Genomic DNA, 19,048 nt, shown 5'->3' on the forward strand with positions numbered 1-19,048 from the left:
AAATCTGACAATTTCTCATGTTATTAAACTCCCTTCCTCTTAGTTGCACATAGTGCCTTTAAGATTGCCACATCAATGAATATTCTCTGAGACACATGAGAAAGGGTGTTGTCATGTAGTGACTGCTTATTGTCATATTGCTTAATCTATTTTCATTTCACACTAGGCTAATCTGATAGGACATGTGAAGTCTTATTTCCATGAGAGAAATGAGGTGTGTCAAAGCAAACACTGCAGCTTTTTGCTGTCATAACCGTGAGAGAATCTCACACTCGCATCCTGCCTTTTGGACGAGCTGGGTTTTCTTTGCACCAGCATGAAAGAAAAACTTGGCCTGTTGATCAGGTTTTTAGATAACAATGAAACACTAATTGCAGGGTGATAAATCTACACTTTTTGTTTTTTTTTTTGTGAACTTTTGAAATGTTTATTAGAGTCTAACAAATTCAGTGGAATACTTGTGTTATTGTCATTTAGCAGATGCTCTGGATAAGAGCAATTTACATTGGTTAAAATTTTACGTATTACCCGTTTATGATGCTGGATATTTACTGTGGCAGTAGTGGGTAAAGTACCTTGCTCAAAGGTACAACAGCAGCAGGGAATGAAATGGGCAGCCTTCATTACCCCTCTCATTACCACTACGTCACACTGCCACCCATTATTAAATTAAAATTAGAAATAGAATGAAGGACTCAGATTAATCAAAGCGTATCTGTAATGGCATGTTCAGTGAGCAATGTGGAACTTTCTTCATGTATTATACTCTATGACTTTTAACGTAGGTCAGCTAGTGCACCTTTGCATAGACAACCACAGCCATTTCGTCTGATAAAGACAAGATTGGAAATGATTAAACAGAGTGCAGTTAGGGTTGACTATTCTGCCAGAAACTCCTCACTTTCTAACAATATACTCAGGTTATTTTATAATACCCCAGTAGTGTATGAAATATGTTAAATGACAAGCTGTTTTTGCAGTGGAAAATGATTAAGTTAATATGTAGTCATGTATAATATTTTTATTCCCAAAGGGAAAACATCACCTCAAAATGCGTGCTGAATTTCAGCAAAATGAATTTGGCCTTAAAATGTTTTACCATAAATAATGCAATTCTTTAGTCAAGTAAGGTTTATTCCTTTTTATTTCATCATTACATAACCTTTCTAAAGTGCTTCTGTTTAGTGTTTTTATCTGCATTGTAGAAAAGGAAAATACTGCGTGTCAATGAATGAATGCTTGTCAGATTATTCACTTATAGGTAGGCCAGAGGTTGTGTCTTCTATCCATGTTCTGCATCATGAAGATGCCTGTGAAACTGCAATATGAAAAGAAAAAACAACACTTTCCCTAAGTGGATCACAATTTACAGTCCCTTTAGACACAAAACAATTTCAGGTTGCAGGGCATTTAAAAAAGATACCTTCTCATTAATGCTCCTCAAGTTAAAACTTGCAGAAGTTGGCTCCATTGATGAGCTCTAACTCCAATGAATTCTTGATGTAATACAGAGTACAGTGGATATGAGCTTTGTAAAGGTCTCTGCTTCAGATACCAGAATAATTAGATTCTTTGTCACGTCAATGTATTTTAGCCTGACAACAGCCTTCATAAGGATGCCTGATATGAATCTAATGCAGAATGTTATGCATTACAAAATAACCACAAGGGAGTGACATAAGAGGCAGGGAGGAACACGAGAAAGCCCTCCTGTAACCATTTTATACACATACTTAAAATTGGGTAGTTATTTCTGGTTGCTTACACTTTGTGTGCATTTAGCTAAAATTCTACTTGCTACAAGACAGGGAATTTGTAGGGCATAACTGTCTGATAAGAAAGCAACAGCATATTCTAGTGATTAAGTGACATTCCCATCCAGAAATGTAACAACAGACAATATTTTCAAATACTTTTGGCATCAATTATTTAATGCATTTACAAGAAAAATCCTCAATTTATAAATAGCAAGGCCTACTTGGTAACTAGACAGATAAACACAGACTGTAAGTGTCAAACATGGAATGGAACTCAAAACATTGAATTTCATTATGCATCTGAATTCTGCATCAATCTGTTGTGAGAGGAATTTACAAGGCCAGAAAACAGGGCAGGTCATGAAGCTGACTGCTGAAATGTTACCCATGAGTGAGTGATTGTTAGTGCGTGGAGATGATGTGGTGCTATTCAGGAAGTGCATTGTGAAAGAAACTGCTTAGTGGGGACTGTAGCAGTGCTCTCTGTAATCAGTGGGGCAGATGAAACCCAAAATGTCTACAACAGTAACCAGTCAGTTATACAGTGCAATAAATTTAATGCATGAATGCAGGTGACCATGCACATTGAGTTAAATAAGGGATGCCTCCAGCGTACAGTCACCTGCATTAATGAATTAGTCCTTTGGCACCCAGGCTGCCAACCCCTGCAGCAACATTATTATACTGTGGAAGTGATGAAATACTGCCAGCCTGATCCCTCATCAACTTACAATCTCTAGGGTGTGTGTGTTGATCAGGACCATGGGGAACTCGATGATTTCATGCAGGAAGTTAGGTGGGTTGTTCTCCACACAGGTAGCCTCAAAGTTCACAACACATATGTAGTCATAGTAGGTATCTGTGGGCCCACCCTCCAACACTGACTGCATCAGCTTCTGCTTCTTGTAGTAGTTCTTCAGATGAGTGTCTCGCACATCCTTCACCCCTCTTGTAAAGCGGCATGAGCTAGGGTGACCATACGTCCTCTTTTTGGGACCTAAAAAATGCGTCCCAAAAAGAGGACATGTGGTCACCCTACATGAGCAGAGGTTGAACACACATGTAGGCATGATATATAGTGCAGTACAACAAAAGATCTGGCCTGTAACCTGTATTATGAACCACCAAAACATGGAAGGAGCGCTTCAGACCAGACAACAACCCACCCCCCAGAATCACAACCTCAGTCAAATCTGATGTTACCTTGTGTCCAGCTTCAGATCTGCCAGCTTCGTTTGGAGCTCCTTTAGTCACGCCGTTGATACGGGTATTGGCTGAGACAATGTCTTGATATACAGGGTCGCTAAACTCGCCTCTGATGGGAGGGGCAGGGGGCCATATCTCCTGTTGCAGACTTAAGCCTGTGAGAGAGGGATTGTAATATTACATGAATCCAAACACAGTTTAAACAGCTTGGTAAAAATAGTAATAATTAAAAAAACTTTTTCTGGAATCGAGCTGGCTAGTGATTATAAATGGCTGACTAACGTATATAATGTAAATATATAGACTATAACATTAGACCCTACCAGTTTTATATGTGATGTTTTGAACGAGCCAATTAGCATGGCTCTGAAATTACCTGGCTAATTTACAGCTAATTTACAAAAATAGAGATTAGCATCTTTGATGAAATTTAAAATTTGCAGCATCACTACTTCTATTAGGTAGCTGTCACACTAATAATAAATAGGCAAGTTAGCTGCAGTGTAGGCTGGAATGTGCCATACTGTTAGGTGGAAACAATTGAATTATCGTCTTCCTCTGGATCAAGAGACAATTTCACATCTTTGACTGTGTCAAATATGTTCTCCTTTTGGTCCTCCATAATTGTGAAACAAGCACCAAAACAGCTAGAAATCCGCCTGGATAGACAGATATTGATTAAAGACCTTGTTTTAAGACCTCTTGTTTATTCTCATAAGCTGGTCAAGACGTTCTTCCCACCTGCCACCACTTCAGCATTGTCACACCATCGTCTATATTAACTATGATATTCTGCTATTTTCGTTCAGAATTTGAGCAATTAACTTCACATTTTGAAAGGTAGTTGTGAGAAAAATGCGTTGAGTTCGAAATCTAATGTTGTGAGTTCAAAATATAATGTCTAATGCCACACTGCCACCCATTGTTAAATTAAAATTAGAAACAGAATGACTGAGTCAGACTAATCAAAGGACATTTGTAATGGTAGATGAGCGATGTGGAATTTTCATCATGTACTATACTCCCTGACTTTGAAAGTAGGTCAGCTTGTTCACCTTGGTATAGACACCTATGGCTATGCTGTTTGATACAGAGTTCACTGGAAATGATTGAACAGTGAGCAGTTAGGGTTCACTTTTCTGCCAGCAAATAACTCCAGACTAACAATATCGTCAGGCCTTTTTATAATGCCCCAGTAGCATATAAAACTTGTTATATTGCAAGTTACTTTTGCAATTAAGTTAACATGTAACAATGTATTATATTTTATTCCCAAAGGGAAAATGTCACCTCAAATGCCTGTTGAATTATTTCAGCAATATGAAATTGGCCTTAAAAAGTTTTACCATTAACAGTGCAATTCTTTTGCTCGTTATATAATTTTGTATTTGTGTTGTGTGTTGTTTGTGTTTAGTGTTCTTATCTGCATTGTACAAAAGGAAGGTACTGAGTGTCATTGTGTGGATCCCAGTCAGATAATTCACTTATAGGTGGGCCAGAGGTTGTGTCCTCTGTCCATGTCATGCATCATGAAGGTAACTGGGAAACTGCAATGCGAAAAGAAAAAAACTACACCTTTGCAGGTTTCCAAAGTGGATCACAATTTACAGTCCCTTTAGACACAAAAATAACTTTGGGTTGCAGAGCATTTAAAAAGGCACCTTCTCATTAATACTCAAGTTAAAACTTGCAGAGGTTGGCTCTATTGCTCCAACTCTTTTGAATTCTCGGTGTAATGCAGTGTATAGTTGATATGAGCTTTCCCCTGCAGTAATGTAAAGGTCTCTGCTTCAGTTGTCAAAGTAAGCATTTGCAGAAACTGCAAAGAGGTCTTTGAATTATTAGTCAAGTGTTTTCTGGTAAATGCATTTACCTTGGTTAACTGGAAGCAAATGCTGAAGAAATAGTGGAATGTAAACACAGTTCATTAATGTAAATACGCCATGTAAACATTACTCTAATCATTATATAACTGATCACTATCAGCCTATTTGACTTTTCCATGAAACAGAAAATGCAGTGCTTTTATTTCACAGTACCTCTGTTAACATCTACACTAGAACAAAAATAAAATTTCAAAGAATGGCATTTTCAAAGTTGGTGACTTTATTTGCAAAAAAGGCAGCAAAGACAAGTGCAAGTGATTACCAGCAAACCATGCCATTTTCAAAGGATAAAAAAACCTTAAACAGTGAAAGTTTTACAGTATTTATACGTGACCACTTGAACAAATGTCCGTAACCACTGAGCATTTAATGAAGGGATAATTACCTGAGCTGTCAAGGCATAATTCTGATCTTTGAGATGTCTGAAATCAAACATGTAAAAGGTCATCACTCTGAATATTTTCCCCCCTACAACAACTTAGCGTTATAGTTCCTATAAAGTGCAAGTGACCTTTAAACTCTGATTTAACAAAAAGCAAACACTTCCCATATTCTATGGTACCTTTCTGAAGTGGGGTGTGTGTTAAACAATGTTTAAAAACATGCTTTACAGTCATTGTGGTAAAATTGAACAAACACATCTAAAACCAACACTTTTTTGAACCTGGTATTTGAACTTCACATTCCTATTAATTGCACATCATCTGACATAAAAAAATATTCACAACGAATATACACAACTGCGCTAACGTCTTGGGCCTTAAAATGAATTTTACAAATTTTTACAAGTATAATTTTTTTCTTTTTTCAAATATAATAATGTAATATTTTATAACAGTGTTACAAATACTCTGTTCTGGACAAAGTTGTGGCAGTCCTCCTTCTTAATGCTAGTTTAAAAGAATACACTGAACTGAGTACTTCAGCAGGTCTGACACGGTGACATCAATTAAGTTGTGAAAATGGCAAAAGCCACCAAAAACAAACTAAAATTCTGTATTGTGAAAATTAACTTTTAAACTCACCTTTAAAGAATGCAGATATGTATCAGTAGCATATTTACATTGTGATAAAGGCATTTTCCTTAAAAATCTACTTTTTGCAATCTGTTTGTGCAGATAGGAAAGTGCAGATAGGAAACCCAAGCAGATCATTCTTTGATGATACATCACAGGACAAAAAGTGAAGGACATTCAAAAATCACCAAACATGGATATCTAAAATATATCTTACAGCAGTTGACAATGTTTCACATTACAGGATCATATGCAACCAATAACAGCTGCTGAATTTTTCATGCTCACAACCCAAAATGAAACGGAAATCACAGGAAAACATTAAGATTCTACAGCGGAAAAAACTGAGCACTCAAGTCCATGCAACCTTAAGAGCAGTCACACATGCATGTTGCCTTACATTGCCTTACAAAATTACATTATTCAAAATCATGTATATAATTGCATTGGACTTCCTCCCAGAGTTGAGATCATAAAACATTTGCTGACTGAGTGGCAGTTGAAGCAAACAGTATTGGAGAAAGGGTATGGTCACCATCAAATTAACATAAATCCATCTGAAATTGAAGTCTGGGAAGTCTGTATCAAAGGCTAAGGCAAATATCCATGACAGGTGATGTGCTGAACATGCATGCTTTCATCAGGACTGTTTTATGAAAGATCCATTGAGGCTGGTCTGTACAGTTCTTTATTCATTCGTCTAGTTTCACTTTCTGCAGGAGAGTTGACACTCCCCAGATACGGGTCTGCATTGCGGTCTCCTGTCACACCCACACAAAGCTGCACCTTTGCAGACCCATTCCATTCCACTGTATAAAAAGCAAGACATGTGACGTGTGACATGGGTCTTATTCTTTTTTAAAAGATGAAAGTTCACGCCTGATTTCTGAGCTGTTATACAAAACGGGAATCAAGGTTCTCTTAATCAGTCGTCATAAATGGTGAACATGCCACCTGAGCACTGGGTGCATTTTAAATCCCCTACTAGGGTCAGTCCCGCCTGAAACAATATTCCATAACACACGGAAGACATCTTTGGGACTCACACAGCAATACTATTTACTGTGAAACATACAATATCAGTCATCACTCTAGGGGCTACATGCATTCAATGATAATAGCAGCAGACAGAAAGGCAAAGTAGAATAAACTTCTTGCTTGATCTCTCTCACACACACACACACACACACTCTCTCTCTCTCACTCTACGAATCCTTTGCAATAACAGAGAGAAGGCCAGGGGCATTTTCAACAGCTGGACTGCTGATCCTGTATTATGGTGTGAAACATTTGCTTTCCTGAAGTCATTAAATACTGGCTATTCATTGCATGTTCCCACATTCTCATAATTTACGGTATTGCACTGTGTAAAGTGGCATAAATTCTTAGTCTTATTATAAGCCTCTCCCACTTCCAGTATGTTTTTTTTATGGTCCTGAGGCTCTGGTGAGTTTGCTGCTGTCCAGTGCTGTGCACTTTCAACAGTAATGTCCACGTCAGGCTGCGTGGCCATTCAGCATTGCTCCCAAAACCACGTTTCACTCTGCGTGTCCCTTACCTGTTAGACCTCCCACAAGGAGGGAACTTAAGTTTACCCATTCTTAAACCTGGATGCTGACAATCAGAAATCTTATTAATAGTAGGGCCCGATTTCTTCATATCCTGCGTAGCTTGGCCACTCTGGGAAGATCCCATGGGAGCACCGAGGGCTACCATAGGGGTCAAAGTGGATTCCCAAGTCGCTGAGGCCCTGCTGCTGGTAGCCGCTCTGGGAGGTGTCCTGGGACCCATTCTTCAGCGCCGACTGGATGATCCTGTAGTTCTCACCCTGGTTGCTGTCCCAGTAAGTGTGGCCTTTGGCCTCGTAGGAGATGGCGAACTCGATGCGCTCGTGCGGCCGGACTTGGTCGGGCAGGCTCACCTCGAAGGAGAAGGTGTCGCGGTCGGTGCCCGTATATGTGTCCTTTACGTACTGGCACTCCACATCCGTGTAGCTCTTCCAGGTGTCAAAGGTGATGCGCACCTTGACCGATTTCTCAAAGGACAGGTTCTTCACCTTGACAGTGCCCGCCAGGGCCCTCTCCTTCAGAGTGCAGTGCTCCAGGCACACTCGCTGACTCTCCAGGCGCTGCCGGAAGAGCAGGTAGTCCGACGATGGCTGACTGAAGTCGAGGATCAGCTTGTCTTCATCCAGGGACAGGCTGGCCACCGAGCTGAGCAGCTCCTTGATGTTGACGGGGATGTCGATGGGGTCGTCGAACTCAGAGAAGACTTTCACCTTGGTCAGGGCCAGGCCCTTGTGGTCAGCAAAGGACACCTGCTTCTTGGCTCTGCCCTGGTCTGTGATGGGGATGCTGGCCTCCGCTGGCTGCTGTTGGAGGGGCTGATGTTTCACTCGGAGGTTGGGTCGCAGGGGCTTTTCCCTCTTCGCCGCCCTCCGGTGGCTGAAGTCATCTCTTGACAAATACAGCGGCATGGCCACTTCGATAGGCATGGTGGATGTGTGAGGGAAGAAGCTGTACACGCTGCGGGGCAAAAACGCAAAAAGAACAGGAACAAGTTCAGTAAAACCTGCTCTGCAGAGCCTTTGGATTTGGTATGCTGGTACAATAAAAAATGTTGGTTTGAGCCTTCTGACGACTCTGTGTGTATGCCCAATCTAAACCCTGACCAGCAAAGAGCAAGAAGCAACAGCCTATTGGTAATTGTAAATAAAGCTCCAGTCTAAAAGCTCTTAAGGTTTTGCAATGTCATTCAAAGAAGTCTTGGCAAGATTTACTTTGGTGACTAACCAGCATCACACAGTGAATAAATAACTTGCAATTTGATAATGCAAGCGAGATAAGTGCACATGAAAAACAGACGTTTGGGTGCTTTATTTAGTTACATAACTCAAGGCATTGTGTTGAATAAAACCGCACCAATTTATAGTAAAACCGTAAAATAGAACAAGTAATGGTCTAAGTCTGTAGAAGTTACCTGTTGCTTTTAAATCTTTTATAATTCCAAAAACATTTGAAACCAGCATTTTTGCACCTACATCCTCTCAATAGAAGGCTGTGAAAAAGCTCTAGGTTCACAGAATGAAGAACTTTCACTTTTTAAATAGTCCTGCTCAACCTGAAAACCCAAACACAAGAGAAATACAATGCCAATGTAGTCCCCTCCCAACTACTAAAATTACTGAAAGCCTGATATTTAAGGAAAAAGAGCTGAGCTTTTTGAGGGAGATCTTCTGTTATCTGCAATATGAAACCCAAACTATGAGATGCCGTAGCGCCCTCTGCTGTTTGCTTGCAGCTAACAACAATCATTATCTTCATGAGGATTGTTCGGTCACTGTCAGGCGCTCTGTCATCCGTGTCACAGTTAAGTATGAAAACAGGGTAACCATGGACTATATATATAGTTAAGCATATGCATATATCATTCCATTTCTTCTGTGGTATATACTCTCTTTCGTAGCCTATGTGATTCGACCATTAACTTGAACTATATGCATATAGTTCGAACGATATGCATGAACGCGGCTTTGGGTAGGACTTCTCTGAAACATAATTGCATGCGCTCTATAGTGCTGATTACGTTTATATGTAACATCAAGCTAGTTATGTCTCTCTAACAAGTGACTTCCATTAAGGAAACCGCCAGATCATTTCAATCGCTTGCCATCTTGCTAAGGTTTAAAGGCCAAATGTTAATGAACTCATTGTATTAGTAAACCAATAAGGTCATATGAAACCAAAAAAGGTGAGTGAACTAGCCAGAAAAATGTAAAATAAAGTATTTTACAAATAATCTAGCCAATAATTTTCAAAACTGGTATCAATTAGTCGCAGTTATAAAACAGAAAATGAAAGAGCAGGATAAAGAGGCGTAAACAGTTATGTAGTTTGGTCGTTCAGTACCTTTTGAGCGTGGGCTTTTCTACTGTGAGTAAATATTAAATTCACATTCTGTATTTGATGTCCACCGTTTTCTGGCGCGTGTTTTGGTGGTTTAAGCTCAAGCACTGTTTAAAGGTTTGTCAAACTATTTTCTTGACAATGTGCAGCATCGCTCACATTACAACACTACAATGCAGCACAGCATGGTTGAGAACATTTAATAGGAATGATGACTAGAACGAGTAATGAATAGCATGTACACGCACTGACATCGGTTAGCCTACTGAATAAATGTCTTAACACCGCAGTACCAAACATTCAACATCTTTTTCCTAGTAACCATTATTCGAATCCAGTACTTCGCAGTCATCGTAAAGAAAACGCACTGTCCCTTTCTGTCGATATTTACAAGAATGCAGCAGACTTACAGGTGGAAAGTAACATGATTCCATAATAATCCTTAATATACTTTGGTGTAGAACAACATGTCGGTAGAAAAGTAAGGTTATGACGCTGCATCAAATTATCGGTCATTTCTATGATGTTCTGAAACACCTTGAGGTAAAAGTCAATTCCCCCCCCCCGATATCTACTTAATCCCCCCTAACGTCCAAGAAATGCATCAGTATTAAACTTGAAAAAGTGCATAGCTAGGCCTACCTGTAGCTGCTCATTTGATGCCTTGTATTATAGTGCAGTTATACGACTTCTGAGTTATTTCCTTTTAATGGCGAGGCGCTTCCTGTTTTAGTTGAGTAGATAACGTTTCGTATTTTTAGTTCGCGATTACGGGCAATGAGATCCGCAAAATCTTAGCCACAAAGATATGCTTAACACTGCGTTTATGAGATACGTGTTTCTTACCGCACACCTGTAAGGCAAAACATTTAAAATAAAAGTTTTCACTAGCGTCTCTTCCGGATTTTCGCATAAAGTTTTGCATCGAGTTCCTCATTCCAGTTATTAAAGCTAACGACTCTCCTTCCGACAATTGTAGCCCATTGTCTACAATTTGCAATATAATAAAATCTTGAAATTCCAAGTCTTCCACTTTAAGGTAGCCCTGGCAGAGATCTGTCTGGAAAATCGTGAGAATTTCCTAGCGCAGGATTTTCGTGTCCATATATGAATAACTAACACTCAGGTGGCAAACATCCAAGATCCAAGCGCTTATGGACCAGTTTGCCTACTTTGCCGAACACATTTGGAGGATTTCAAGTATTAAGTCAAAACCCTAACAATGAACCAAACATGTACAAATTAAACTTATTGATACAGACGTCGTGCACAACCATTGCCTTAGTTTGGTCAATGAAACTTACCTGGTGCAATTCATCTGAAACACTGGCAAAGTCAACTGCGGTGAGTGAAGCTAAATGCTTCGCGGCGCTATTGGCCAAACGTGCTTTCTTAGTTATTTGCAGAGTGCATTCTATGGCTACGGCTTACTTTTTACAAGTTAGCAACGTGTGCCACCACGCCAACACTTGTACTTCTAACAAAGACGGGCTGACTCGCAACATTTTCACAGCCACCACTATTCTGACCGAATTTCTAGATCAAATTGCTTCACGTGGACGTGTCCTGAGAGCCAATCGCCTAAGACAAAAAAGGTATGGTACCAATGGGAAACCGCAGAGAGAGAGTGATCAGAGAGCATCGTCATCCGACACGCCCGGCTGGGCTAAAGGCGTGAAAGAACCTTTTAACATCACAAATGGATGTTACCTTTTTAGAAGCAGTTTCCACTATTGAAACAGAAAAGGAGATCTTGTTGAGGAAGAGGGGTATAGATAGGTATATTGCATATATGAATACACATAAAAATTAATAAATTTACTTTGCATTCTGCAATTTTTTCCCTTTCTTTCACTGTTAACTTATTGATTAGATAGCTGGCGAATTTGATTGCAGTCTCCCTTGCACTCTGAATAACTTCACCTCCGTCCGTCTCGTTAAAGACCCCTGTGAGGGAAAGCCTCATTGGTTCTACAGTAAAACAGCATGTTTTAACTGTAAACATTGGACAATTAGGGTAAACACTATTTTGTAGGTTACTGTATTTGGACTGTACATCAATAAACATTCGAGGCAATATAATTATTTACGCAGCAAATGACCCTTATCTAGAAAAAGATACAGTGCGCACGATTCCACACTGGTATTTTCTAACGCTTAAGTCTGTAAAATGTTACTTACAAATCACATCATTTGATATGAGGAGCAAGTCTCATTTTCTTTGACCATTTTAGCCGTATGAAACTGTTTGGAACAGTATTTTGAAGCTGAAGTGAAGTTTGAGCTATGGCGTCTACGAATTCCAGTTACGGATAGCGTTCTGTTGCAATGAGTATGTCAAGACTGTGCTGGGTCAGCACACGTACCAGTGTTCGGCCAAAACATATGGAAGGGAATTTTTAAAATTATGTTTTGATCAAGGAATCACATAGAAGCCATATTCACCACTACGCCGTATCTTCTTGTAACTGATTTAAACAATACACGCATCTATTTTAAAAGAAAATAAGAATTTTGACTGTAATGTTGTTTGAATCACAACTGCTGTTTAGAAGTCAACAATTTCTACTGATGGAGTATACCTGATGGAAAGTTGGCTAAACTAAAATGGATACAAAACTCACAGCGGGATGTGAAAAGGGAAATTTTGGAAAGGAAGGAGCTTCATCAGTAAGTAGTGAAAAGTACTTATGTGCATCTTGGCCTTTTTCTTGTGTTCCTGTCATTTTGAAACTTGTTTTCACAAATCGCCAGTCTTTATACAAGGTTTCCATTGGTGGTCCATCTGCTGATGTAGCCAAGAATGCACCTGAACCAAACCAGACTGTTGCTGAGATGGATATTAACTACTTGTGTAATAGTTAGGTGACTGTAACCGCTGATTGTTGATAGCTAGAAGGTAATTACTATTATCAAGAGCTCAGTGGTGCTTTCTTTGGTGTGAAATTGTATTGCTAGCTGCAATTAGTGTGAAAATGTTTTTGTTTTGCAGTTGACTGACCATATAGACCATATGTCATTTAACACTGTGTAGTAGTATGTCATGTTAGTGGGTGTACTGCATTTTCATTATTGACTTCCATATATTTTTATTCCATTTCTTCCCCCTAATCTGATTAATTAATAAAATATGTAACTGATAGACAGAGAGACAGATATATGCATACATATATACACATAAATGTTAAATGTAATCTAAATGTTAAAAGTCAACCCCATTGACTAATGTTTGTTACATTACAAGGTGCAGTTTCTAATTGAAAACTGACAAAAAGATATTGAAGTTTGAGTCAAAACAGGAGAGTGGCGGAATAACCAGAAACTTTTTCAAATGTTTGTGCTCCTTGGCAACAAAATATCACTGTATTTTATTTTAGCTCCCTCACTGTGTCAGTATGGTTCATTTGTTTGCTTAGATGTTCTGGATATTGATTTGATTTGGGGATTAAAAGCTCATTGGTGGCTTATTCTTGCTTGCCATTCTTTGCACAGTGCAGGACCCTCTAGAACAGTGATAGCTGCTTGATATTTTTATTTCATCAGCTGGTCATTTTGTGAGGAATCTAATCTATTTCAGCATGCCCCTGTCATACTTTCTTTTCAGTCATCTTTTATATTCTCTTTTAAGTCATCTCTTATATTCCTTCCATGTCAACATGAAGGGACAACACATTTGGATCTTAATTTTTGTGATGTGGTTAGTTGAAATAAATATCTTTTGACATTTTTGCTTTTCAAGGTTTCATTGAAGTATGTTACTTTTGATATACACACAATTTTGACACAGTTTTGGTGTCACTAGAACAAAAGAAGCAGAACCATCATCTGCCCTGTTAACCCATCTCACAATCTTGGATAATCAGTTCATTTTTGAAATAAATTTGTGACTGTACCGATGATGTGTGACTGTGTCAAATGAGGCCTTAAAGGATCTCTTGTAGTTTTATCATTTTTGAGGTAGAGAGTCAGTGGGGACACGAATGGAGTGTAGGATTTATATCAGTTCTTTGTATTTGCTCAGCTTCTCTGTACATGTTGTACCCTGTATGTTCCAACCTGAATCGCTTACTCTTCAATTAATAACACTTTAAGCTTTTGAAATGCAGACACTGCATTTGCAAATTCCCACATTTCATTTGTGGGTACATATCAATGTCTGTCAGGTGTTTGTGCTGAAACCTCACATTTTCTCCTTTTTGACAGATGGTATAGCTATAGCCATATGATCTTGATGAAGGAGATGACAAAAATCTTCAGTGCAGTTGATTTCCACACACCTTTTCTGACAAAGTACATTAATGTCACTGTAAAGCAGAAAATGTTACTGCAGAACAGGCTGTAATGTATAGGAAGGCACCCATAGTTCTTTTGGTCTTTTCAAGGCTTTGTGTAGAGTGCCAAAAAGGAGTCCCTCTATAACGGTGACTAACTCTCCTGTTAATGATGTCTCTCTGTGACAGACTTCTCCTCTCTCTCAACCTCTGTGCTTTATCATGATGAGGGGATGCAACAAAATGAAATGATACTCAGTATTAACCTCGTATGAATACCATAAACAGAAATACAAAAGTGAAAGGTCTTGTTTGATCTCTCAAAATCACTGTCTAGTGCCTATACCCACCATCTTTTCCAATGCGGATTCAGGGATTCAACTTATTTTTCATTTATTATTGAAAATATTGAGAAACACTTCAATGGGATTTTTAAGTGGACTTTCTGCAAACAGAGTTCTAGATCCCAACAGAAAGTCACGGTGAATGTATCCACAGAATCCCTCCATACCTGCATTCGGTAATGGTAGAACATCACCAGTTATTTGATGTGGTTTAAATGAGTAATCTTTCAGTACTGATAAGAATTGCTTCTTATTACTTGCCTTTGTGCAAAGTAAAGCTACACTGGGGTTATTTGTTTTTATGTTTTTTAGGAGGGCTTATTTCATTGCTCTGCAGGTAACAGATTGAACATAAACATTCTCAATTGCCATGTTTGCCTCATATTAATTTTATTCCACAGCATATGCCCACGTTTGGAAATGTGGTCAGTTGTGTTCTTCAGATTTATCTGATGTGAAGTTATTTCAGATCTAACGTTTAGAAATAAAACATCCGAACATAGACATCCGAAATAGTCATCTGACATGTAAGGACTTACCTATTACTTTGCAAGGCACTCATCATTCATGTCCTTAAATGGTTCTCTGCTTAATGTTATGGCTTAATGGTTTGTTTGCATTTTTCGAATGAAATGTAAAAACGGACTCGCTAAAGTTGCTAATTATCCACTGTCTATAAAACTCACAGGTCTCTGGGGCTTGGATGTTGCAATTTCATGCTCAAGCATAATACTACATGAAGTGTAATATTTGGTCATGCATGCTGTGCAGCTTTTGCACTTGCCCTGCTTTGTTGGATATTTGTGGTTTTTGGGAAAAGAAGGAGGAGCTTATGCACTGAGCCACCAGGAGTAGTGTCTCCGATATTTAATTCATTGTTGTCGAAATCTTAGGCGATCCCACCACTCTCCTCACCTTCAGAGTCCTCTTCTGCTATCGCAGCCCCATCCAAAAAGCATCTCCTCCATAGACGAAGGACACGCAGGACCATTTACTCTCTGGTATGTGGACTGAGATGAATGTGTGTTTATACACTGCAGTTCTAAAGGCAGCTATATTATGATATATTGATGATATATATGATTGGGGAGTCGTACAAACGAATTTGATTTCACAAACACTTCCCCCTTCACTTCAGAGTCAATGACAGGGCTCTTATTTCACATTTCAGCAGTTTGAAAAGCCAAAATAAGCTAAGCATCTCAGAAAGGTTCAGTTCTAAGTGTGTTCATTGAGCTGAGGAGTCAGTAAGCCTCTCTTGGGGAAGAAAAAAGATGGCCAGTAAATTCATGAGTGCCTATACAAACATTTATGCTTTTGCTTTACGCAACATGGTGTGCATATAAACTTTGATTTAGACATTTATAGTCCTGTTACAATTGTGTCTGTCCTGTCACAGTGCAAGCGCCTCTTGAAGCCTGTGCAAATGGAGCTGCTGCTTCTGTCGAAGAGGGACCTCTCCAGGTGGCATGAGGAACTGCAGCACTTTCACCTCTGTATCAGGAAGGTGGGGCGACACCTCCATGCTTGTCTAAGGAAACTCTCCAACTCGCAGGACAGGGAAGCCTGGGAAATGTAAGGTTTCACACATGAAAAGTGTACTTTATCTGTCTCTTCACATTGATTGTAAGTAACTGTAGTTATATATTACAGATATGTACAATATTTAAAGTAGGCAAGTTCACAAGTAAGTCAAAAAGCAGCAAAGGTTTAGCTCCAAGCAACTACACAATGAACAACAGCAACAAAAATATGTGCTATTTTCTGTTTGATTTGTCATTATTATTTAAGAGATTTTGACACAAACTACTTTGTCATTGGGTGGAACAGTAATGGCCCAACAATAATATAACATCATAATGGTCATTGTGTCCTCTGTTGTTTGTAACTGTAAACATATATAGTTGGATGAGGTGGGTGCCGCAGAACTCCGTACCAGTAGCAACAGAATGGCAGTAAATCTGCTGTTTGTATTCAACTCTGCATGCTTTAAATTGGTCCAGCATTACGCTGTAGAGCTATATTAATCAATGCAGTCATAATATATCACCACAAAAGACTCTGTTACTTACCAGGGATTACCTGTTTTTGTTTGCTTCCTATAGACAATATCCAGTTAAACCTATGAGGATACTATTTTACATTACATTCATTTAGCAGACAATCTTATCCAGAGTGACTTCCATCTCATGAAAAAAGGCACAAATCCATGTGGAAATCCAGGATCCAGTCAGGGACCTTTAGATATTCTCTCCCAACTGAGCTATGTTGGCCCCGATTTCCATGAAAGAACATACTGTATGACCCAATGGGATGAATGGGTAGCGTCTAATACTATTATGAGTTGTTGTCTCAGAGCTTACCACATCACATAAGCAATTAAAGAGCAGAGGGAAGACTTGCTTTCCTCAGTTAATAGATTATCCTGTTTAGAAACCTGTGGGAGTATGTGTCCCTTCACACCATTTTCGAGGGGGCAGAGCTACGCATCCTATACAGACACAGCAATGACAACTTTAACATCTTCAAGGTAAAATTCATGTAAATCATGAATCCTATGCAATTTCCCTCTGTGAAGCCATAGACTAAAAGTGATCCTTGATAATTCAGGGTTTACATCGTCATAGAAAAAGTGTTGTTATATGCGTTTGATGTATTCAATAATGTCTGAGTTATAGACGCAAGTCAGGAAGTATTTTGCTTTCATGAAGCAATGTGGGTTAAAACGTCTGTTGCAACAGACCCCTTCAGAGCTTGTTTACCATCTCACAACTGATGCTGTATATGACGCCTAATGTTTCTATGCTTCTGTGTTTCCCAGGTGACCTACGAGAAGCTCCGCTTCAACTTCTTGGCAACGGAGCTGCTGGTTGGCTCCTGTGACCTGCAGCAACTCTATGAGGCCTGGGGCTTGTGTGGAGTCTACTGCTGCACTGACTGCAGACACATACCATTGAACTGTAGTCCTCAGAATACACACCAACAAAGGTCACAGAGTGGGAGCTGCATTAGGGCGGATGGCACACGAGGCCAATTGGATGTTGCATTGTACAACATCAAGCAGGGTCAACACAAGGGCCTCAGTCCAGACACACTTGGACACAATATACGGCGTAGGAGCAGAGATAGTACAGAGGAAGCTGCCAGTGACATGTTAAAATTGGGTAAGAAATGATTGTGTTAATAAGTGGAGAGGAGGCTGCTTTAAGTATTGACTAATCAAAGGAAAGGAGTAAATAGACATCAAAATGTCTGTGGCGTAACAGTGGCCAGACCAGCTTCTCTTCTGAGTCATGGATGAGACTCTACTTGTCTTCACCTTCCAATGCAATGACATATCTGTTTTCAGATATTACCCATAAATATTATTTGCAATCTGTTTTCTGGTGAAGGAACTGGAATGCATGATCTGATATTACTTGATGTCATGTTAGTTATTTAAATCTTTTCAATTTTGTTTTAGAGTTTAAAAATTTCCAATTTTCAAAATATTAGTATCAGAGATTCAGACTTGCACATGATTTCACATGGTATTCAGATCCTTCATTATGTCCCTGGTTAACACTGAAACTGAGGTGAATGGAATTATTTGTGAATGTTTAAGGGATCCAAAATGATGCTGTTTGTAACTGATATGTCATGGTTCCCTGACACATCCATCTCTTAGAGTAAGGAGGAGGAGTTAACCCAGAGGGGCCTTGGCCATTAAGGGAAATGCAACAGGAAGAGACTGTGGCAAGATACTGTAGAGAGGGGTCTAAAAATAGCCCTCCAAACACAACCCCTATGCCTACTTGAACCCTAAAAAAGTAACCCTAGTGTCACAACTGGTCAGACTTTTTGGCAGAAGAGGATTCAATTAATACCATAATTGCAGTACACTGTGACAGCCATCTAGACCTTAGCTATGTTCTTCTCATAATGATGGGGCTCATTTGAGCTACACATGAACTGTATAAATTTTAAGAATTATGCTAGAAGATTACTTGTGGTGTGGTTTACTAACTCCCTTATGCACAGTAATCACATTGTGTGGTTTGTGGTTGTGTTTGTATTTTAGTACAACATACTGGCAGCGAAAAAAATCCCACAATTTACATTTTCATGTGGCATATTATGTGAAACTCAGTATTTTGCTTGCTTTATGTTTTATTTTGTTATCTTGAAATCTCAAGGATGTTAGTGATATTATATTTTCACTAGGTGTTGTGTGGCTGACAGGTATGTGTGTATGCGTCTATGCCAGCATTGATACACTCCTGCTTTGAGCCTTGCTGTCATAAATGTTGTTTTTTTCCCCTGACAGATCTATCAGGAGAGCAGGTAATGCTATAGTTCCAACTGTTTGAATGTGTGCTGCTTGTGAAGAGTAACTAGAAGCAATGCAATGAAAATCCTGGCTTGTCTGTGCAGAAGGCACAGCGTTGTGCCTAGGAGTGGTACAGGTCGTTACTGTCTCTTCTGAATCAGGGGGAGTGGTACAGGTCGTTACTGTCTCTTCTGAATCAGGGGGAGTGGTACAGGTTGTTTGTGTCTTTGTTGAATCAGATTTCAGGCAGCATACAGCTCAACTTTTTATTTGCAGATACTGTAACAGTACACCCATATAATAGCCTCTTAAACAGGCACCTCCACCTCTGCTCACACAGCCAGTTATTATTTC

General features: G+C 39.3%; 2 protein-coding genes and 1 pseudogene across 4 annotated transcripts; 1 reads left to right on the top strand and 2 right to left on the bottom strand.

Moving 5' to 3' along the window:
• Positions 1–2,479: 2,479 nt before the first annotated feature.
• Positions 2,480–7,464, bottom strand: LOC118777717 (annotated as a pseudogene).
• Positions 5,448–11,332, bottom strand: ppp1r3b (protein phosphatase 1, regulatory subunit 3B). Of its 3 annotated transcripts, none has more exons than XM_036529846.1 (2): positions 11,075–11,332; positions 5,448–8,390 (listed from the first exon to the last, which is right to left on the bottom strand). In XM_036529846.1, the coding sequence occupies exons 1-2, from the start codon at positions 11,086–11,088 to the stop codon at positions 7,499–7,501; spliced, it is 906 nt and encodes a 301-aa protein (XP_036385739.1). In that variant the 5' UTR covers positions 11,089–11,332; the 3' UTR covers positions 5,448–7,498. The 3 variants fall into 3 exon arrangements, with proteins under 3 accessions (XP_036385739.1, XP_036385740.1, XP_036385741.1); XM_036529847.1 differs by lacking the exon at positions 11,075–11,332 and adding an exon at positions 10,413–10,939; XM_036529848.1 differs by lacking the exon at positions 11,075–11,332 and adding an exon at positions 8,845–8,931.
• Positions 11,333–11,479: 147 nt separating this feature from the next.
• LOC118778344 (uncharacterized protein C17orf64 homolog) lies at positions 11,480–17,577 on the top strand. Its single transcript, XM_036529849.1, has 6 exons — positions 11,480–11,549; positions 12,323–12,440; positions 15,279–15,386; positions 15,785–15,960; positions 16,819–16,915; positions 17,207–17,577. Exons 2-6 carry the CDS (start codon positions 12,378–12,380, stop codon positions 17,558–17,560), a joined length of 798 nt encoding a protein of 265 aa, XP_036385742.1. The 5' UTR covers positions 11,480–11,549; positions 12,323–12,377; the 3' UTR covers positions 17,561–17,577.
• Positions 17,578–19,048: the final 1,471 nt, after the last annotated feature.

This window comes from Megalops cyprinoides, chromosome 5, assembly GCF_013368585.1.
Source record: "Megalops cyprinoides isolate fMegCyp1 chromosome 5, fMegCyp1.pri, whole genome shotgun sequence".
In the NCBI taxonomy this organism is placed as follows: domain Eukaryota; kingdom Metazoa; phylum Chordata; class Actinopteri; order Elopiformes; family Megalopidae; genus Megalops; species Megalops cyprinoides.